Source organism: Pithys albifrons, chromosome 13 (assembly GCF_047495875.1).
Source record: "Pithys albifrons albifrons isolate INPA30051 chromosome 13, PitAlb_v1, whole genome shotgun sequence".
NCBI classification, from domain to species: Eukaryota; Metazoa; Chordata; class Aves; order Passeriformes; family Thamnophilidae; genus Pithys; species Pithys albifrons.
This window is the reverse complement of record NC_092470.1, coordinates 17,887,924-17,910,424: the sequence shown is the minus strand read 5'-3', so window position 1 is coordinate 17,910,424 and position 22,501 is coordinate 17,887,924. Positions and strand designations below refer to the sequence as shown.

At 44.5% G+C, this 22,501-nt stretch overlaps 1 protein-coding gene across 4 annotated transcripts in view; it reads left to right on the top strand.

The window, feature by feature from the left end:
• Positions 1-22,501, top strand: part of IGF1R (insulin like growth factor 1 receptor) — a 173,350-nt gene that overhangs the window by 126,538 nt on the left and 24,311 nt on the right. Inside the window, exons 3-14 of one of the 4 annotated variants that reach the window (XM_071568891.1) lie at positions 3,284-3,596; positions 6,042-6,187; positions 7,917-8,061; positions 9,839-10,053; positions 12,013-12,139; positions 13,398-13,636; positions 14,124-14,291; positions 14,451-14,655; positions 18,698-18,984; positions 20,397-20,533; positions 20,835-20,994; positions 21,989-22,091. In XM_071568891.1, coding sequence (XP_071424992.1) covers positions 3,284-3,596; positions 6,042-6,187; positions 7,917-8,061; positions 9,839-10,053; positions 12,013-12,139; positions 13,398-13,636; positions 14,124-14,291; positions 14,451-14,655; positions 18,698-18,984; positions 20,397-20,533; positions 20,835-20,994; positions 21,989-22,091 — 2,245 coding nt within the window. Of the gene's footprint in view, positions 1-3,283; positions 3,597-6,038; positions 6,188-7,916; positions 8,062-9,838; positions 10,054-12,012; positions 12,140-13,397; positions 13,637-14,123; positions 14,292-14,450; positions 14,656-18,697; positions 18,985-20,396; positions 20,534-20,834; positions 20,995-21,985; positions 22,092-22,501 lie in introns of all 4 variants that reach the window. The other 3 variants (XM_071568889.1, XM_071568890.1, XM_071568888.1) reach the window with 3 other exon arrangements.

Here is a 22,501-nt window from a genome sequence, read left to right as displayed (position 1 = left end):
AAAGAAAGTACTGTGGTTGGTTTTGCTCTAGTAAACTTGATTTGTGGCTGCTGGAACCCTTGTACTGTCCTTCTCTGGAGATCTGATGATCCAAGTACTTTCACTCCCTAAATGTAAATGGACACTGGTCTGGTCAGGCCTCATCATCTCTCTGTTGAAGTGCTAAAAGGTCTGCCCTTCTCCAGGTCTTGCTTTGACTTCCTTCTCCCGTGGCTGCCCTCCAAGGTTTCTGATATTTTCCATTATTTTGGTATCTCCATGTGATGACAATTAAGTATTTTTTGCCCTTGGGCTTGTCAGCAAGGATTTGTTTGGGGTTTTTTGTGTGCAGTCCTCAGCCTTCATGGTCCAAGGCACTGCTGTACCTGGCTGATAAATCCTGGCCCCACGTGCCAGCACTGTTTGCTTCTGTTTGGTCTCCAATGTTCTTGCAGACTGAAGTCAACAAGTTATCCAGTGTATTTCAGGGTGATTTTTTTTTTTTTGGCCAAAGCATTTTGCATGTTTTAGTACAAATGTAGCAGCCCAGTTTGGGAGGGTGGGTGGAGGACAGATGGGCCTGGACTGTGAGGTCAGCCAGGGTTGTTTAGTGAGGTTTTCAGGACAGGGGTATCTGAGGGAACCAGCGTGGAAGGCAGATAAGGCTTTTTATTGTTGATAATGTGTCCTACACACACACACAGAAGTTCTTGTTCTGCCTCTTCAAAGAAACAGGATACTCATATTGTCTCCAGGCTGAAAACTCTGCCAACGTTAGCAAGAACAAGCAGAAAATAGGTCTGAGGGAAAAGCAAGCTTGCTGAGCTTTTAGAAAATAATCTTTAAAAAGTTTTAAAGAGTTCATGCTAAAATGGTTGTGATTAAAATATTACTATAGTTTTGAAAACCTGTTTCACTGATTGCCTTTTTCGTGTGAACTTGTGTATCCTTCTGTGCTCCAATTTATATTTCTGTAGACGAGAGTCAGCAGATTTACCAGGAGCTGCAGGGAATCCTATTTTTATAGCAGACTGCTCATGAATGGCAGAGGCATTAAGGGAATACAGGAGTCTTTCCCAAGAATGAAATAAACTCAGTCTTTCTGTGCTATGTTTGTCTCAACACTTAATGTAGTAGTATTTGTTTTTCTGCAGATTGTCCAGATGAAAAGAGAAAATCGTGGAGTTAATCAATACACCAATAATGAACTTTGTGGAGGCAGGGTGGGGGGTGTGTGTTATTTTCCTTTTTAGTAGGGCTTTGAACTGGAAATGTAGCTACCACATGAAATCTGAGTTCTGGCACCCACTCAGCACAGCAGTCCATCTGCTAGCAAGACATACTATTTTTTTTTTTAATCCCTTAGTAGTGGCAGATGCAAGTCCTGTGTACCTTGGGGTGAGAGGCAGTTTGTGATGCCTTCCCGAGGTGACATCTGGGCAGGCTGTTTTATACTGGTGCAGACTGCAGTAAGAAAAAAGGATACCCACCTGTATGCATGTTTTATTTTGGTGTAAGGCTTTGGGGTGTATGGGTATTTTTCCCCTTTCAAGAGGGAAAAAAAAATCCAGCATCTTTACACAATGCATTATTTAGCAGCGATTGCATTCCTGCTCTCTGCAGTCTCACAGGTAACTGGCTCTGCAAAAATGGCCTTAATTTGGCCTGCAGATGGTACTTGTGCTACCTGGGCAGGTCTTGGCTGTCTTTGTGCTCCCACCTCCTTGTTCTGAGTCTCCCTTCTCCATCCATTAAAAAAAAAAGGTGATTGAAGTCAATCAGGATCAATACAGAATCATTTTGATAGGAAATATAAAATTCTCTGATGGCATTTTGGCAAGTCCTTTGCAAGGTGGGCACTACCTTAAAGCTGTCAGAAAAGGGATTCTTATGATCAAAATTTGATGTAAAATGTCAGGATCCTGGTGCAGAGCTGTGAGCATGGGGTTGAATTTTTTTGTTTGTTTGGGGTTTTTTTCGTTGGCTGTTTTTTGGTTGGTTGGGGGTTTTTTGGTTGGCTGTTTGTTGGTTGGTTGGTTTTTTTGTGGGGGGAATTACTGAAACTCAGTTCTTTCTGCTGTTGTTGCTGGTGCAGTGTTTTAGCTGAGTTAGAAAGTGGCAAACAACTACTAAATGCAAACCAGATTTCTAGTCTGTGTGTTTCCAGAGCCTCTGGCTCATGGCTCGTGTGGCTAAAAGGCCATACAGTGCTGTAATCAAAATGCTGTTGTTACATAAATACGATGCTGCCACTTCTTTTGATCTAACACTGGTGAGCTTGGCTGCTGAGGATTCTGCTCTTTGTTTGTGTCTTCCAAGCTGAAATGCTTTCACATAAAACGAAATGTCTCCATAAATTTGCACCCCATTTTTTTTTCTCCCTTTCATATTTTCTTCTCTGAACCCAGTATTTGAGGATAAGGCAGAATTCTGTTGCACTCTTCAGGGGAAAACAGTAGCTCCATAATTCCTCGGTATTTGATGTGGATGATGATTTGATCCTTTATTAAACCGCATTTTGCACACATAAGCAACATTGGGATGCTACTCTGGGGTCAGCCCAACCATGTGTGCTGCAGTAGAGCAGGGCTTCCTTCTGCAAGGATAATTAAGCTGTTTGAAGGAAGCTTGTTTTCTTGCCAGTTGAAGACCAATTTGAAGTACAAATAGGAAAGACAAGAAATGCTTAGAAAGACAATAAGTCAGCATGCCAGAGAAAAAAAATTATCCATAATCCTAGGGCTGTGGAATAGGTTCCAGTGCTGCCTGTTTCCATTATCCTTATGTTGATCTTGCTTTCAACAGTTTTCTTTATTACTTATTTGGTTCACATCATAAATTTGATCTGAGAAAAAGATATTTCCAGGCAACCAAAACTGAGCAAACTAGGACTTTTTACAAGAGTGGTTTTTACGTTGGTTGGTTGGGGTTTTTTCCAGCGACACTCCAGAGCTGGGGGAATCCAGTTGTGGTGGAGCTGTGCAGGTTTGTGCTTTGTTGCTGCACTCAGCAATAGGACAAGGGGGCATGGGCTTAAGCTCTGTCAGGGGAAATGGAAGTTGGAGATCAGAAAACAATTCTTTCCAGAGAGAGTAATCAGGTGTTGGAATGGGCTGCCCAGAGAGGAGGTGGATTCCCCATCCCTGGAGGTTTTTAAACTGAGCTTGGCCGTGTCACTGAGTGCCATGATCTGGTAAAGGGACTGGAGCTGGACCAAGGGTTGGACTTGATGATCTTGGAAGTCTTTTCCAATCCAATCAATTCTGTGATTTTGTGGTGCTGACCCCTTGCTTTGTGCCCTCAGTGTGCCCCAGCTCCTGCGGGAAGCGAGCCTGCACCGACCAGAACGAGTGCTGCCACCCCGAGTGCCTGGGCAGCTGCACCGCCCCGGACAACAACACGGCGTGCGTCGCCTGCCGCAACTACTACTATGAGGGCGTCTGCCTGCCCACCTGCCCCCCCAACACCTACAAGTTCGAGGGCTGGCGCTGCGTCACCAGGGAGTTCTGCTCCAAGGTGCCCGCCACGGACGCCAGCGAGTACGAGAAGTTCGTGATCCACAACGACGAGTGCATGGCCGAGTGTCCCTCAGGGTTCATCCGCAACGGCAGCCAGAGGTAACACAGCCTGGGGGAATCCTGCTGGGGGTCCTGCATGGGTTCTCTGCTCCCAACCCTGTGCCAGCTTGGGGTGCAAGGGGCTTGGGGGAGAAGTGGGGACTGGCAGTGGGGATTTGGCTTCCTGGTGGAGCCTGGCTTAGGTGAACTTAGCGCTGAAGGCTCTGGTGGTGTGTGCTCCTGTCAGTGGCCTCTGGTTCCTCAGGAGGTCAGTGCAGTGCAGAACAGAACCAGGTCTTCCCTTCTATTGGTTACTCTCTCCTTGAAGCCCAGGACCACAAGGGTGGAGCTGAGTGATGACCATTATCACACACAACAAACTGGTGGAGTTACCTTGCTTTGCATATTCTTTGTGTGTGCCTGCATTTCAGGCATGTATATTCATATTTAATTTTATTTCCCTTTTTTCCCAGATAACAAAGGTGTTTTAGGAGGGAGTAATCATATAGATGTTGACAAAGATAATGCAGCAGCCGAAATATTACACAGAATAATTTCTTACAAAAGCATCACTCATCTGCTCTTATTTAATTCCAGCAGCAGGAGTGATGTGTGGTTGTGATTTTTGATAATTTGCCAGTGGTAAGCAAGCAGCCTTCATTGCCTGCTGACCCTTGGAAGTCATGGCCTTTGAGGGAAGCACAGTCAGTGTGCTGAAGCTCACAGTGCTCAGTACTGCACTCAGAAGAGGTCCTTGTAGGCTGTTGGGTTTTCTGGAAGGGTGATTGTGATGATGCCTGCACCAGTTGTGTGTCACTCATCCCTTTGAGGCAGGCTCCAGTTGACATTTGGATACAGGCAACTTAACGCTGTCTTTGCCCAAATCCAGGTGCTCGCCTGAGAAATGCTGCTTTTCCCATGTCCAGGAGCTCATGGTGTCAGAGGCTGTGCACAGCCATCCCACCTTACCCTGGTGCTGTGCTCCCTGTAGGGCTTGAAAGAGCTGTAACTCAAGGCTGGTCAATGTGCTGTCTCCCAGAGGAGCTGTTAACAAATAGCTGCAAATGGAAAGCGTTGCCAAAGTGTCCTTTGTACGTTTGGTTGAAGTCTCTCTCTTGTGTCTGCAGCTTTCAGTGGTTTGTGGCATGTTACAGTGCAGGAGTTTGAAACAGGAGCTTACTACTGAGGAAAGGAGCTTTTTTCTGTTAAGGTTTATGCATGGAATCCTGTTTCAATTTGCATGTTTCTTCAAGCCTCAGAAGAATGTGGGTTCAGTTCCCTTCTAAAAGAATAAATATTAAGTCCCTGTCCATCAGTGTTGTCAGCAGAAGCCCTTGTCTTTGAAGCTGGGTTTGGTCTTTTCATTCCTGCATTTTCTCTCTAAAGTGATAATGCAGCACAAGTAATCATGAAATACCAAGGAAAGTGCTAGAATAGGTTGAAAAAATTAAAATTACCTTGTATCAGGAAAGACATTTACCAGGAGTGGTCAGAGGGCCTGTTTTGTGCACACATGAAGTTTACAATTTTGAGATGAATATACAGGAAGTAAAAAGCTGCTGTAGCCAAAGGCTTGGGCTGACCTGAGTTCTTGTTTCTTGAATCTGGCCCCTAAAAATTGCTTCTGAGTGCCTGTAAGTGTAAGAACAGAAGTGAGCCTGTGCCCCAGTGTTCCCTCCCAGCTTCTGGCAATCTGGTTTCTCTGAGTTTGGGCTGTCTTAATGTTTTATAGTCAGTGGTGACCTGTTCTCTTTCCATCTGTGTCACCCATTTTGAACCTGCTTAGACTTCTGACCTGCCTCTCCTAATTCTTGTTGTCAATTAATTTTCCTTGCATCAAGACACAACCTTCTTGTTTGCTTAAACTTGCTACTTTAATGCCTCTTAAGCTGTAAGAAGTGGTGAGTAATTGACTGCTCACTTTCTCCACGTCCCTCCTGTGTCCCCACAGTTGTCTTTCTGAGTTAAAACAGCCAGGAGCATGGAATTCCCTAGTGCTGAGCTTGAAATATTGGTTTAAGAGCATGGAGACAGACAACTTTATAAGAATGTGAACAGTATTTTCCCATCTCCTGTTCTTGGCGAGGCCTATTTTGGGAAGTTGGGCCTGGATTAGCACGGAAACTCATTGCACTCTGAGGCTGCCTGCGTAAACGAGGACGGAGGGGGTTCTGGGGTAATTAATCACCGTAGATGCACAAATGCAAGGGCACTGGGGTTTAACTGAGGTGCTTTTGCCTTTGGAAGGACCACAGAGCCTTCCAGAAGCTGACAGACAGTGGAAATGGGTGCATTCATTCCCTACAAGCCAGAGGTTCAGTGCTTCAGCCTCTCTGGGATCAAGCAGGGAAGTGTGTGCTGTACAGGTGTGGCAGCTTTCCTTCCAGCCTGGGGGATTTGTCCAGGCTTTGGAGGGAAATCTCTTCCAAAACTCAACCCAAGCAGTTTGTGGCCTCGGAGTTGCGTTCCGGTGCTTATTTTGCATGTCCCTTTCCCTCCCAGCAGCATGTTCTGCAGCCCTTGTGAAGGACCTTGCCCCAAGATCTGTGAGGATGGGAAGACGAAGACCATTGACTCGGTGACGTCGGCGCAGATGCTGCAGGGCTGCACCATCCTCAAGGGGAACCTGCTGATCAACATCCGCCGCGGCAGTGAGTGATGGCCTCTCCTTCCAGCCTCTGATAAAGGGCTTCTCACAGTGTTCCTTTCCTTGTCTGCCTAATGATAAGAGCATTAAAAACTCAGCAGGCTGTTTGCTCTCCAGCCCCAGAGCACAGCTCCTGTTTGATTTGGCCCACTCCAGCACCCCTGCAATAGATGTTCAGTCCCAGGGAAAGCTGGTATTTTTGTTAGGGTTTTTTGGCAGGAAAGGGGCCAGGATTAGGCAGTTAGAGGAGCAGTAGCCCCAGTAGAATAATAAAAGCCCAGGAAGCTGGAAAAGTTGAAAATCCTTGCACGTGGGTAGGTAAGTAACTTGTCATGTGGCACTATAAGACTGCATATCCCCACTTTTTAAGGTAAGATGTGGTGTTTTGCTAAAACATGGAATCCAGAGTGCTGGGAGCTTATATGAAGCCCAACACTGTGTTGCTGGATGGTCAGCATTAGTGAGCTGGCCACCCTTGTCACATGTCTTGAACAAGCTCTGGATTAAATTTGTCACAGCAGTGATTCATCAGCTAGGGAGGTGTTGACAGTTGATGAGCTCTTAAAAGCAGAGTAAAAATCACTGTTAGTTTTTATTGGACATGCATCTCCCTATGGAAGGTCCCTTTTGGTTTCATGAATAAGGTTGAAATATTGAGGTCCATTTGATTCCCTGCCTCCTGCTGAATGAAAACTTCAGGGTTTAGTAACAGCAGCATCTGGATTATTTTACTCATGGTCCCACTGCTACAAGTACAGTCTTCCCTTATGGGAGATGTTCCAGTTACCTGTGGCAGGTGTGGGGGTTTTTATTTTATTTAAGCATTATCTTAGAGTGCTTAATAGCATCTGCTTATTTGATCATTGGTATTTGGTAGCTGGGCTTCCCAGCCATGGTAGGATTTTGGTGTGTTATGGCAGCAAATACCCCTGAGCAGCTTCTCCCATCCTGAATCCTTAAGGAATTCCCCTTGAAACTGCAGAGTAACGTGGCAGGACAATGACACCAGGCAGTGGGCATGGACAGGGATTGCTGGAGGGAAGGACAGCAAAGCCCAAGCTTGTGAAGGGTGGGGTGTTGCAGACCTGGGCAGGGACAGTTCACAGGTACTGAAGTACTAGAGTGGAGCTTTCTCTGTGGTCATTTTAATAATCTGTAATAGAAAATCCCCTTTAGTGAGTTGTGTGGGACATGCTCCATGGCATGAGCACATCCCTGTGGTTTTAGCTTTGCTGTTTCCTCAAGAGTTCCCAGTTTTGTAGCCAGAGCTTCTTAGGTCACAGAGAGCAATGTCCTGTGCCCCCAAGCTCAACCAGTAACATCCCCCCACCTCTTCATTCTCTTTTTCCCACTGGAGCTTTCTGCTCAAGCTTTGCTCCATACCCAAAGAGCAGTTCCAGTCTCATGGATGTGTACATTCAACAAGGGTCTTTTCATCCCTGCCAGAGTGCTGGCTCACCATTTGGTGCTGGCTTCAGAGTGCAGTGCCCATGGAAAAAGCAGGTATTCCGGTGTGGAAAAGCAGGACTGGTTTCCCACTGTTACTCTGTGGCTTTATTTTGCCCTTCAGCCATCTGACTGCACAAGTCCTGGGAGAGGAAGACCAGTGTGTCTCATTTTCCAGAGCAACAAATAGAAAATATTTTCTTTTCCTGAGCCAATAATGCATTAAGGAGAGTATCAATCAGAGCTGTGGATCCTGTAATAACAGAATTACCTTCTTCTTGCTGTAGATAACATTGCCTCAGAACTGGAGAATTTTATGGGTCTGATTGAGACTGTGACAGGGTATGTGAAGATCCGCCATTCCCATGCTTTGGTCTCCTTGTCCTTCCTGAAGAACCTGCGCTATATTCTGGGAGAGGAGCAGGTGGATGGGTAAGTGCTCAGATATTTGTGGGTGCACTTTCACTTGAATAGAAAACTTCTCCTAGAAAACATTCACATGTCACTTATGGAATCTTCCTCTGACATGGAGCATTTCCTCACCTCTGCATGGTCGCTCCTTTCTGTTGCTGTCCAAATCAGCATATTAAATTGAGTACACTGCAGGTATTTTATGGTAACTTTGCTGTTACTTTTCACTTAAGGTTTTTCTAGGGATGTTCTTTACATTGATAAAGTGGTTTTGTTTGTTCCTTTTGCTCTATTTGAGAAAAGAACATCTTCAGAAGCAATTGGATTTCCTTTCAGTTCTTTGGCTTATAGCAGAGTCTTTTGGAGAGTATCAGCTGAAAGGAACCTGAGCTCTGCTGACCAGGGAGTGAAACTGAAAGTGACCCAACCAGGAGGAAACAGATTGCAAGTTGCAGTTGTTTGCAACTCCTTGAGATGTTAACATTAAGTGAATTATCTACCAAGCACGTGAAAGGCTGGTCAGGAAGAGTAAGGCTGATCCCTGCAAATGTTTGCTGTGGATTGTATTGCTTCTATAATTACTCAAGATGTGATCCTTTTTGCTGTACGTAATTCCTGCTTTCCTGTGGTGATAAAAGATTGTCAAGGCAAAAGTTTTTATGGCCACAGAACGTGTGATGCTGAGGTGTGGGGATGGTCCTTCAGCAAACTGCCTTGCTCTTTCTTTCCCTGCATCAAGTGGCCACCCCAGGTTTAAACCAGTGTAACTCCACTGCTGTGGGGTTACCAGTGCAACACAGGCTTCCTGGTGTTAATAGTGGGGTTTGTGTTGCTGTAGTTAATGTGGGGGGAACTTGCCACAGAAATGTAGTAAATGCTGCCATGGTGGGTTGGTTTGGTTTCTGTTCACCAGCTACACAAACCATTAACTCACTTCCCACTGGTGCATTCCTGCCCCTGCTATCCCAAAGTGTCAGTGTCCTTGCAGGTGTTGTCTTGCTGCTTATGTAGAGCCCATAACCCTGCTTTTGGTGCACCTCTGGGTTTTTTTCCAATTCAGCACAATTAAATAGTACCAGGAATTTCTTCCTAATATGTAATAGGATTTACACACCCAACTTTGTGTTTAGTGTCTGTGGAAATAAAGGATGTACCTGTCATTCTTTGGTTGTGTTAAGGGAGTGGGCTCAGCACAGCTGCCTGTGTTTAGTTCTGTACTTTGAAATGTGGGTTCTTTGCAGTCAGTACAACTGTTTGCTGTCAGGTGTTGATGTACAGGTGCAACTGTACTTGGCACAATGTAGGAAATCTTTATTGGGCCAAGAGGTAAACCAAGAGAGGCAAAGAAATCTCACTATGCAAACTCTTAGAGTTGCTTTTGTAAACACAAGCAAGACAGCTGTGTTAATGGTGATATTTTATTGTCAGAACTGCAGCAGGCTTTCCTTCCACGAGGTCTCTAAGGTTCCTGCTCCCACTGTAGAGATCTGTTGTTCAGAGGACGTGAATTTTTATTCCTCGTAGCAGCTCCTCTACAATTATTAAAACACATGTTGGAGTGAGCGTTATGTGGTGGGGTGTCACCCTCAGAGTCCTGTCTGAGAGTCACTTCCCTGCCTCATGAGCACTCAGAGAAAACTTATTCCATAAGAGAGAAAAAGAGAAGAGAAAACCCTTTGCTGAACAAAGGAGAAGTAAGAAGAAACAGTGTTTTAAAGTTTTCTTGTATTAAGGTACTCTTTGTTGGAATTGGCTATGAATTAAAACTAATGTTTTTCCTTCAAAAACTTTCTCCTAGGAATTATTCCTTCTATGTGCTTGACAACCACAATCTTCAGCAGCTCTGGGACTGGAACCATCATAACCTGACGATCAGTGAGGGGAAAATGTACTTTGCCTTTAATCCTAAACTGTGTGTTTCTGAGATTTACCGCATGGAGGAAGTTTCAGGAACCAAGGGACGACAGAGCAAAGGAGATATAAATCCAAGGAACAATGGAGAGAGAGCCTCTTGTAAGTAAACAAACAAAAATTCTCAAGGCAAACTGCACAGGAGGATGTGACAAGAAAAGCCCAGCACACCATTGCAGTATTTAGAGTTTTGAACTTTTAAGAGCCTTTCAGACATTCTGGTTGTTCAGGTTTTAAACTGTAGCTGTGAAGGTGTGTTTGCACTCACAGAAAACAATGTGAGTTACATAGTCCCTACCTCTTCTGTAAAATCCATCTCCAGAAAGTGACTGCTTCCCGAATTCCCTGTTCTGTGACAGCAGCATGTAAGAACAGGAACACACCTGAGAAATGAGAAATGAAATCCATCAGTTTGGTGTATCTAATGAAGAGCAGTTTCTCAGTCTCCTTCATAATTGTGCATCATTAAAAATATTTTCCTCTCTCAGATATCTGCTCTTTCTTGATACTAAGGATGCTGCTGAACAATTCCACAGACACTGAAACAAACTGTTCCTGTCACATTCAGCTTCTGCCAAACACTGTACCTTGTTGCCAGGAATGCTTGTTGTGAACTCGATTTTCTGTGTTTTATGTTCAAATTTCTTACTTTTCAATTGAGAACACGTTTTAATGTTCTGCAGTATTCCTAAACCTGAGTGTCTCTGCATTTGGTTTTGATTCTGCCATGGTCAGTTATTGGAAAGTCCTATTTTGACTTCAGTGGGCTGCAGGTCAGGTCTCCAGTTGTAACCAGTATGCTTAAAAACAATCCCTGACCTAGGAATTCAGGCAACAGAATGCTTACAGATTTCACCCCTAACTCTTAAAACTGATGGTGCGTTTTTCCTTTGGCTGGTCTGTGGTGTTTTTGGAGCTGAGTAAATTAAAATGGTTCTTGTGTGTAAGTCAAGCCCCCTTGTTGTGGATGGTGTTTACAAAACTAGGACACGTACTCTGCTGAATGTCTCTTTGGGCGTGATGGGTACACGCAGATGGCCCAGATCCTTGTTGTGAGCACCCTCCATTCTTTGCACATTGAATGGAGCCAAGCCTTGCAGTCCTGGAGGAGTTACAGACACACAGCCAGGCCTTACTACCACGGAGGCCAGTGCCAGCCACTGCCTGCTTTTTTAAGAAACCAGTACAGAAAGCCTTCTGACTCTGAGAAGGGGAAAAGAATCAACAAAAGCTAAACTGCCTTTGCAAAGATAGCACCATCAGTGCCAGTGTACACGGGGGTGAAAACCCCGTTATTTTCAGAGCCTTCTGTGGAACGTTAGAAACTGACTCACAGTTGACAGAACACGATTTCTTCATCCAAGAATTAAGGTTTTTAAATGCTATTTTGTTTTGGATTGGAAGGCTCAGTGAGTTGGTAGTGGGAAGCCATTCATTTCAAGGCTGTGGGCTTCCATCCAGGCCTGCTCAGAAGAGGAGCTGGAAGCTGCTGCCATCAAATGGTTGTGCTGTATATGAGCTGAGTTTTGGAGTTCTTGGTCCAGCCTCCCATGAATAGGAATGGAGACTCCTTTGTCCTTTCCGTGTTGTTCACTCTGCAGAAAAACAAATTGTAGTTGTCAAAAGTTGTCCTGGAGAGGGAGAGCACAGAAGCTGGTTACTGCTCTGCATGTGCTTTGGGGGTGGGTGATGAATTTAGTGCTCCCAACAAACCAGTCCTGTGGATAAACAGCACTTCCATTCCTTACTCAGGGAGAGTCTGAAGTGCTTTTCAAGAGCTTTCTGATGATGCATTAGAAGAAAACCTGCTTCAAAAAAATTAACAACAAGTAGTTCCAGCATATTCTAAAATGATTGCCAAGGTCATTGCTTGCCCTTAAGTATTCAAATGTAGTGGGATGATACAGGAAGCTCTGCAGACACAAGGGCTGTTGGGATCCTGTGCTATCATAAGGTGCTACGGGAAAGGCTCATTAGCTAAAACTGACACCTGAGAAACACCAAAATCTGACAGATTCACGTGATATGAACTCTGTCATGTCCTGTCCTTTTGTCTTGCAGGTGAAAGTAAAATTCTGCATTTTGTTTCCAACACCACACTCAAGAATCGGATTAAACTGACGTGGGAGCGATACCGCCCTCCAGATTACAGGGACCTCATCAGCTTCACGGTGTACTACAAAGAAGCGTAAGTAGATGTCGTCAGGGGCTAATCAGGGCAGGCCAAGAGAGGAGCCAGGTCTCTTCCTGCTGCTGCAGAGCTCATCAGTTTATGTATTTCATCCTCAAGTTCTGCCTCTGTTCAAAGTCTTCCCTTGCTGGAGCACAAATCTCCTTTAAAGAGAGGATAGTTCTGAATAAAGCCCACAAATGGATTGCAAATCCAGTAGGAAGTATGAAATTTGAGGGGAGGGGTGGGGGAAAGAGAAGGATGGATGGATAGCTTGGCTATTCTGAAGAGTCTGATTTGGAGCTCTTCATAAGCTGTTGTGTTTACTGAGATACTTTCCTTCCCTAGTCACAGAACTGACTGGAGGATGTCATAGAACAGGAGTTTGCCCTGTCCACCTGTATGACTTGTCTGCTCAGGGTTCGGGTTATTGAGACTATCCATCTTTGGGTTTTTCCTGGATTAGTATCTCTTGAAACTGAAGATGGGAGTCAGTCACTGGGGAGATCCAAATTACTTCGGAGGGGCCTCTGCCATTGCACATCTTTGCAATGTCTCAGATTTAAAATAATAAAAAACTACAAATGAGCACACAAATAACTCTGCAAGCAGTTTGGACATGTGAAAGGGGGGCTCAGAAGGCTGGTAATGACATACAGAGCAAAGCTGCAAAACATGGAAAGACAAATCATTACAAATGTGCAGCAGCACTTAAGACTTTTTATTGTGACTCAGTGCTGTTAATCCTATAGTTATTAATAACAAGAGTTTATTTGCCCTTGCACCAGTGTTACAACTTCTGAAATGCAGAACTGTATGACTCTAAGTGTGCTTGTGTTGTATGGAAATGAAAGGGCAGCAAAGCCTGTTGGACAGGTCAGGACCAGGCACAGAACTTCGGGTTCTTGATGGTAAAAAGCTCAGCCACTGTCAGTGACTGTTTTGAGTTGCCTGTGACTGGTGTTTGTACTTATGTCAAGTCTAAGTATGTCTGAAGCCTTTCACTGCCTGTTTTGGATAAAAGAATAGGTGAATTTAATGTTTTCTTAGAGAAAGTTGCCTTATTACTAGTGAATGAGGGTAAGACCTGCAGCGAAAGCTGAAGTCTGAATTTTGCTTGGAAATAGGGGTTTAGGCTGTTTTATTCTGCTATGGAAAACCAAGTAATCTTTATTTGTTCCATTGAGTAGCTTTGAAGTGAGGCACTCTCAGCCATATGTGACAATTTTCAGGAGAAAATAAGTATTTGTGCTTCTTTTTTCTGTGAATATTTCAGGCCATTCAAAAACGTGACAGAGTACGATGGGCAGGATGCGTGTGGCTCCAACAGCTGGAACATGGTTGATGTTGACCTGCCACCAAACAAAGAGAACAATCCTGGAATTCTACTGCAGGGATTGAAACCTTGGACTCAATATGCCATTTATGTCAAGGCTGTTACCCTCACAATGATGGAAAACCACCATATTCATGGAGCAAAAAGTGAAATTATATATATACGAACCAATGCTGCCGGTGAGTTGCTGAGCTCTGGGGTGAGAGGATGGTGATGCTGCAGGTGTGACTGGTGTGCATTGTGCAGGTTCTGTTCTTAATACAGAAATGGAATTTGTGTGCAGATGGTGTGCATAGTGCTAAAAGTTTCAGGGAATATGAAGGCAGCATTAAAATTTGAACTAAAACTCTATTTTTTCAGACATTATTTTGGTTGTAAACTATGAGGCTTCCTTGGAGTTAAGAGTTTCAGGCTTTGTTCTGTTGGTAAAGGTGAATTTTAAGTACAGATTTGGCTTGGGACTATACATGTTTGTGGTTGAACCCTTGGTAACTGTTGTTAGTGGAGCATGAGTAGGAAATTTTTATTTGAACTAGGATGGTGTTTTTCCTTGCAGTGTAAAAATGGTTTGGGATTCACTTCAAAGGCTTTGCATGGAAATACACTGTGGAATGCTCCAGGTTTAAATACCTTTCTTTTTCTTTCTTTCTTTTTTACCTCCCCCAGTGCCATCCATTCCCTTGGATGTTATTTCAGCATCCAACTCCTCATCCCAGCTGATTGTGAAGTGGAATCCCCCCTCCCTTCCCAACGGCAACCTCTCGTACTACATCGTGCGCTGGCAGCAGCAGCCTCAGGACAGTTACCTCTACAGGCACAATTACTGCTCCAAAGGTAGGAGAGCCACTCCTGGGGGGCTGAAATGCCTGGCACTCTGCCAGTCCAGGGCACTTCACTGGCAGGAACTGATGAGTAAACATGGCTAAAACATGGATTGTTGCTGTTTTCATGATCTGGAGAGGAAAGAATCAAGCTCTGTCCTTCTCTTTTAAGATAAAGTCCCAATTCGAAGATACGCTGATGGGACCATTGACACAGAAGAAGCTACTGAACCCACCAAGCCAGAGGGCTGTGGGGGAGAAAAAGGACCTTGCTGTGCTTGTCCCAAGACAGAGGCAGAAAAGCAAGCTGAGAAGGAGGAAGCAGAGTACCGGAAAGTCTTTGAGAACTTCCTTCACAACTCCATCTTTGTCCCTAGGTAATGGATTTTGGACACTTTCCCTTTGGAAACAGAGCAAATGGTTGTATGGGTAACACCTGAAACACACAAACATTACCTTTCCTTTTGTGTGAGACAGTCTGCAGCCTTGCTTTACAGTTTCTCTTACTTGCTAGTTTTCATTTCTTTCTTTCAATTCTAGCCCATAGTAAGGGTTCTTACCTGTATTGATCAAGGATTTCAGTGATGGCTTCTTTTCAGACTCAAGAGCCACTCAAGGACCTCTTTGTCTATAAGGGTTTCAGAGATGAGCAACATGAGGCAGACAAAGGGTTTCAGATTTATCTTTCTCTAAATAGCCATTTAAGTGCTTGTGTTCTTAATCTGAAGATTTATTTGCCTTTGAAATTTAGGGCATAGTCACTTCACAGAATAGAAACTGGTCTGTCTTTCTGACTGCACTAATGGCAAAGAGCCTGTTGGTTTCCTGGGTTTGTGCTGCAGAGAAGGGTAAAATTTCCACCCTGCTTACATGTTAAGTAGAATAGTAATGATTTTATGCTGCAACATAGAGTAGATCCTACTGAATTATTTGGTGCTTCTGATCCCTGAGTTTCCAGGGATCTGCTTTAGGTAGTTGGATGCTGGGCTGGGCTCACACTTGTGTGGCTTTCAGTTCAGTTTAGATACAGTCACATCTCAGTCATGCACGTCGCCTTGTTCTCTGTCCTAGCAGGGCAAGTTTATGGGCAAGTCCTGGGTTTGAAAACTCTTAAAGTGTGGCATTTCTGCTCATTAGTACTGGTTTATATTACTCTCCATTGTGATTTTTTGGTCCTCAGTTGAAACATGTTGATTGACTTGTTGGGGTTGGGGCTGTGATATTCACAGAGCTTCTCAGCTTTTTCCAGATAATGAGTGACCCAACACTGCCTGTCTTTGGAAGGGTGAAGGATCTTCTCTGAGCTTTGTTTGTGGTTGACCTTGTGCAGTGTTTCTCTGCTGCTGCTGAGAACCAGCAGCAAAGATCAGGTACAGGGAAGTTTCAGCCCCCGTGTCTGGCCATGATGTAACTCCTGAGCAATGTGAAATCTTGAGATCTGATTTCGGACTCTGTGGAGTAGCACAGCAAGGAGTTTGGAGAGGCACATGTCAGGTCTAAACTGCTTGAAAGTCTGTTGTGAAGGAGTTTAATTTCCCCTAAGCTTTGTAATTTAAAAGGTGTTACCTTCTCTCAAATTTTCATGCATTCCCACCCCCTAAGAAAGCTCAGGGAACCTTGAGCTCACACAGTAACAAATAAACTGACAAATTCACAGAGCATTTCCTGAAAGTTTGTCCTTTTTCCTTAACTAACTGTCATGAGGGTGTTTTGTAACAGCAGGGAGGGATCAGGTACAACCCTCAGCAATAGCTGCATAGCCAAGCAGCTTTTAAGAGACTGTGTGTCAGGGAATTAAAGATTGCGAGCTCGTGAGATGTCTCCATGGGACAAATCTAAGCAGTTTACTTGTTGATGTCAATTTTGTTTCTCTCTTTCCCAAGGCAGAAGTTAATTAATGTGTTAATGCAAACCTCAATAGTAGTGTTTGTTTCCAGTGTTCTACCTGTCTCCAGGATATTATGAAAGAGTTGCAGCATCTAATACAGCGTGAAAGTATTTGGCTGGGTTGTTTTAAGATTGTTTAAGGAGCCTGTTCATCTAAACTCTTGTGCAATTCTGGATGACCCCACGTGTATCACTGCTGTGGTGCATTTCAAACATTAGGACTCTGCTTAGCCTCGAGGAGACACAACCAGAGGAGGATGACTTTTTGTACAAGTTTTTTATTTCTCTGCTGACCAGGATGAGACAGGTTCTCTGTGTAGGCTGAGAAGTAACATTAAAATTGCCATGAAGAACTGTGAGCTTTTCTGTTAAATGGCCCCCTTTTTTCCCTTATTTTTTGATTTAATATTTTATAGTGTTATTTTTAATTTGTCTCCTGCATTTCTCTTCCTTCCTCTCCTTAAACAGAGGAGATGATTTTTCATGTTTTTATCTCTAGACTTATTTCCTTGGATACTTGTTTTTTTGCTGTTATCTCTGCCTTTCACGAAAGCAGGAAGCTGCTTGACCAAAAAGCCATGATGTCAAGTCTCTTGATGTTTCAATCCTGTTTGCCTTGTGGTTATCCTTCAGCTCTTCCAGTTTTCACCAAGTTTTGTGTCCCCTTATTTTTTCCCCCAAAGGCCGGGTAGGACTGTACTCCCCCTGCTCCCACATACCTCCAGAGAGCTGAAACTTGATGCATCCCATAAAAGCAGTGGTAAAGGCAGGCCTTTTGGGTCCTTGCATTGGAACCTGCCTTTGTGGTTGATTGAAAATGAACTTTTTATTCTCACTGCTTTTGTCACAGAACCTGTGCAAATGTTCATCAGTTCAGTGCGAGGCTTCCAAGTTTCAGCAGATTAAAAGATCTTTGCACTGAGTTAAAGGAGTAAGTGAATGCCCATCCTAAGCAGGGTGAATAGGTTTAATAACTTCCATAAATACCAGTGCAGAGGAGGCACAAATGCTTGTATCTCTTAGGAAATTTCCTTAACTGACAAGTCACTTGTATATCACTTAAAACAATTTCTTGGTAACTTAGGAAGTTCTTTCCCTGCCTTTGTTTATTTCTGAGTTGTGGTTTACATGGTGGCTGAGAGTGTCAAAAGGGCTGCTCAAGTTGTAGTAAAAGGATTTTTGAAAAATCTGCAGTGAACTTCTAAAAAAACCCCTAAATTCATCCAACCTCTGCCAGAAGGTTTCCAAACCGAGTGAGCCTGTTTTTGGCACTGTGAGCAGCCACTGCCTTGTGGCTGCGTGTGCTAAGACAGTGTATTTGACAGCGAATTAACTTCTCCTCTTGAGTCATCTCCCCTCCTGCTGTGTGTTTGGGGAAGGCCTCCTCTACCTGGTTGGTGACTCTGGTAGAGATGGCAGACCTCATGTCCTGGTATTCCTTGCCCTGGGTGGCACATGGGCACTGGTGCAGTGATTTCAGGAGGGACAGGACTCAAGCCCAGGCTGGTTTTGTGGTGTGACTTTTCTTACATTCTCCTTTGCCTCCCTTGGGGTGTAGCTTCCCAGGTGTGAGTGTTCCTTCAGGCCCTGGGTAGGGGAGCAGGAAAGCCAGCCCTGAGCCCTGTGCAGCTGGTGGTCCTGTGCAGAGCAGCCTTGGACCTGAGACAAGACCAAGGGACAGGTCTAACAGGTGGCCATGTGGTTGGTTACCTGATACCACCCACATGGTTCTAAGAGTATCCTGGTGCTTGTACTGCTACTCAGGCCTGTCCACCACAGCACTTGCAGAGGCTTGAGAAAGCAGCAGAGTTGCTGTAAATCCCCAAGTTTTTCACTCTGCTTAAATTTCACCCAGATGCCTGTAAGGGAAAGCTGCTCATTGGACTTGTGACTCTGCACAGTGTCAGGACTGTGTTTTCTCACCTAGGAAGATGGTTCCTTTGCAGAGCTTTGGTTTGGGTGAGAGAAGCAGAGATGCACAGATAACCACTCGAGTGGTGGTGAACACTCATGGTCTCCAGCTGCCTGCCAAGGTTTCCTTTCTCAGTGCAATACATTCTAAGGTCTGTAATTTCATCACAATTGCAAAGCTAACTCTCAGTAGGCTTAACTTCCTTTCCTAATCCAGCAAACTTCAAAACAGTTTTTTCCCCCTAATGTTTCCAACCTTCAACATCTGATTTTTATTTTAAGCATCAACATTACTGTCATGAAATACAAATCCAGAATGCTTATTGAGTAAGGGGGAAGCCATTTTTTGCTGTTTGGTGTGAGGTCAGAAGTTTTCACATTTATCTTGGGGCGCTTCAGAGTCTTGGCTGGTTCCTGACCAAAACAGAGAGAAATGGGATGTGCCAACATGCGGCAGGTTCGGATTGAGAGGCAGTTTCCCTCTTGTTTTGCAGTTTCCCTTATTTAGCTGTTTGAATAGCAGTTCCCTGTTCCCCTGGGGTGTTCTGCAGTTTTCCTGAAGTTGGAGTGAAGTGGGTTTGTCCTGAGGAGCCCTTTCCTAGCTGTGTGTGTGCCCCCCAGGCCCGATCGGAAGCGGAGGGACGTGTTCCGCATCGCAAACGCCACGTTGGCCGCTCGCAACAGGAACGTGACGGGCACAGATCACTTCACCAACGCCTCAGACACGGAGGAGAGCGAGGTGGAGTACCCCTTCTTCGAGACCAAGGTGGATGGCAAGGAGAGGACCGTGATCTCTCACCTGCAGCCTTTCACCCTGTACCGCATCGACATCCACAGCTGCAACCACGAGGCCGACACGCTGGGCTGCAGCGCCTCCAACTTCGTCTTTGCCAGAACCATGCCCTCAGGTACACCCTCCCAGGGGCACAGCTTTGGCTCCTTTGCTGGGCAGGACAAGCTCTCCAAAATCAGTTAGAAATACACTGGGGCATCCTAAAAGAGTTCTATGCAAGAAAATGTATTGGGACTGTATAGATTTTAATGGCCTTGACTGGTTTCTTGTGTGTGCTGAGCAATGTGCTGGGGGCTGTGCTGGGATCTGGAGAGAGGGAGGAGCTGAGTACCAGCATAATCAGGAGACAATCTGTCTCCTGGCAATAGGGGTGAGACCCACAGACATGGGGGGCTGAGAGGTTTTGCCCCTCAGCTCCCTGTGTGCTGAATAGAGACAGGGCAGCATTTCTCTGCTAATGTTTGGTTTTGCTGTGCTCACTTGGAACTGTTTGCAGATGTTGGAGTTTTGCTGGTGGGAATGTTTGCCAAATGTTTCTTCTGTCACAGAATGACCATGCATTTGTCCAGCCTGGGAACAGGAGGAATACTGTGTTTCTTTGTGCCCAATCTCTGGCCTCTAGAGTACTTCAAATAGGAAGCATTGAATGCTGTGCTGGTGTTTGGGACTTTTACAGATTGTACTTCTTCTGAGAAAGAATAGAGATGATTTTAGTGTAAGCTCATACACATCCAGCAATGAGCTTCTGACTCCAGCAGATGTCTGGGGATATCAGATGCAGAATGGTAGCAATTTTACTTTGTTTCTGGAAGGAAAGGCTATCATAATCCAGATCCAGCTGTGTCAGTAAAAAAAGGCAAAAAGTATTGCTTATTTCAAGAAAATAAGGAAATCTGTGAGATCAGGGAAAAGGAAATAAGTGTTCCCAGATTTTTTAACACATGGCTCTGATAATTAAAGGCTAAAACAATTCTGTTTTCTTGTAAATATAACAACTATATTTTTGAAAAGTGGTCTTTTTTCTTTGGCTGAAATGGGCTTCATATTCCTGTTAAGTTTTGAATAAACCACATACAATTATTAGGAACTAAGTAAGGATGAAGCACTTCCTGAATTACTGATGAGAGGCTATTTTAAATTGGGGCAGATTTCCTCTGGCTGCTTTAGGAGGGGGCTGTCAGTGGGGCAGTTGTGTGTTCACAGCTCCTTGCACTGTTCTGGTGGTGGAAAGTCGTGAAGGAAAAATCAGGTGCTGATAAACAGGTTTTTTTGGCACACAGAGCCTGGACCTGGTGGAGCTGTATCCACTGACTGGTTTTCTGGAGAGCAGGAGCTCAGACTCTGCCTCTCTCCAGCAGAGCCCTGGCCAGTGCAGTTTGTTCCCAGGGTCTGAGTGGCTCTTGCTGTGCTGCTTCTGTACCACCCAGGGAATGGTGTGAACTGAACCTTCTGTTCTCTGCAGCTCCTGCACAAGGTCCTGTTTCAGTAAGAGATGTTCTTCTCACATCACCTGTAAATATTTTACAGAGGGAGCAGATAACATTCCAGGAGCAGTGTCATGGGAAGCAAAAGAGGAAAATACTGTGTACCTGAAGTGGTCAGAGCCTGCCAGTCCCAACGGGCTGATCCTGATGTATGAAATCAAATATGGGCAGCACGGAGAGGTGAGGATTTACATTACTGCTCATAACCCTTAATTTATACACCAAAAAGGATCTTTCTTAAGGTGCTCCTGTGCAGTGCTGCAGACCACAAACAGAAACTGATTTCAAACACCCAACACCCACCATGTCATTGCTTTGTTTCCCTTATTTTGGGTTCTTAAATTCCATGTATCTCCTTAAGGTGTTTGAAGTAAAACAGATCAGGTGGGACTTGTGGTTATAAAAATGAGCTTATTCTGCAGCTATTTTGCTTTCTCAGGAATGAAAGAATGTGAATATGTAAATTGCTTTTCTGTTTTAGGAGAAGAGGGAATGTGTTTCCAGACAGGAATACAAGAAGCTTGGAGGAGCTAAACTAACTCACCTGAACCCTGGGAACTATTCTGCCAGAGTTCAGGCCACTTCCCTGGCTGGGAATGGGTCCTGGACTGAGCCAATCTCTTTCTATGTGCAGCCCAAATGTAAGACAAATGTTTGTTGTCTGTGCCAAATTGGAGAACAATGTCTTTTTAATAATGCCTGATGTTTGAGTGTGTGACTGGGTGTCTGAGCCTCTTGCCTGTGCTCTGAACACTTCTCTTACCCCTGATGCCTCTTTGGGAACTGTTTTTATGGCAGGTGTTGACAACCAGGAGGTGGTTTGTGTGAGGTGTGGTCCTTTCCTTGCGGCACTGTGTGTCTGTGAGAGGTGGTGGGTGTGGAGAACACATTGCTGTGCCTTCCTGGGATGCCCAGCTATGTTGGGAATGTGATGTTAGCCATAACAACACGGGGCTGGAGTGCACAAAACCTGTGGCAACAAGGCAAACCTGCTTTAAATTGCAAAACAGTGTGAGAAACAAATGCTTTGTTTAGATTTTTGGCTGGCAGGTTGACCTGTTCTGAGTGACTTCTGATAAAGATCCTGATAAAAGGGTGATGCTGGTCCTGCCAGTGGGAATGATTTATGTTTTGGAAGAACACCACCACAGTCACCCTCAAGAACTTCAGTGTTTAGTTGTAGAGCAGATATATCCCCAGAACACTACAACTGCATCTCTTACTCTGTTTGGTTTACTGATTGCTGGACTTGAAACAATTTGAAGTACAGAGCAGTGCATGGATATCCTGAATTCATGTGTAAGCAATTGGAAGGTGAAGAAAAAGGTGAATATGCAAGTGAACAATAGGATATTGTTCATGGAAAAATGTAAGTCCTGAAGCATAACTTGTGAAAACAAAGCCCAGACAAACACTGCTCTGTGCAAAATTAATGCCTTTCAGTGTCTGCTTTCTTGTTGAACTCATCTGCAGTCAGTGAGGGTTTCCGAGTTCATTTTTCCACATCAGACAAGAAAATGAGAACTTTGATTTCTTCCCTGTATGGAAATACACTGAGTGGGTTTTCAATGTTTCTTTGTGAGTGGAGGTTTTATAGAAACCCTGATACAATTGTTTTCTTGTTGGTTGCAGCAGCAAACTATGGAAACTTCCTGCACTTGGTAATTGTGCTCCCTATTGCTCTGCTGCTCATCATTGGGGGATTGCTGATAATGCTGTATGTCTTTAACAAAAAGAGGTGAGTTGGATGTGCTGCTGCTTAAACCTGCAGGAGGGGAATTGTTTATTTTCAAATCTGTGCCCGTGGAGCAAGTTAAAAATGAAAAAGAGAAATGGCATTCAGAGGAGTTGAGGAGCTGAAGAAGATTCTATCTCATTGGTGTGTCAAAGGAGGTGGTTTAGGGTTACCAGCCTCTGACTGCTGCTGCTGCTTGGGATGTGAAGAGGCTTTTTATTCCAGGATCCTGTTTGAGAGGGAAGAGGAAGGCTTGAGGAACATACCATGGGGCAATGATGGCACACAGTGGACCTGTATAACCAGAAAATTTGACTGGAATATGGGTCAATATAAGTCAAAGAAACTTAGTTCTATTTAGTTTAATTTGATTTCTTTCAAGTTTTAGAGGTTTTTTTGAACTCTTTACATCC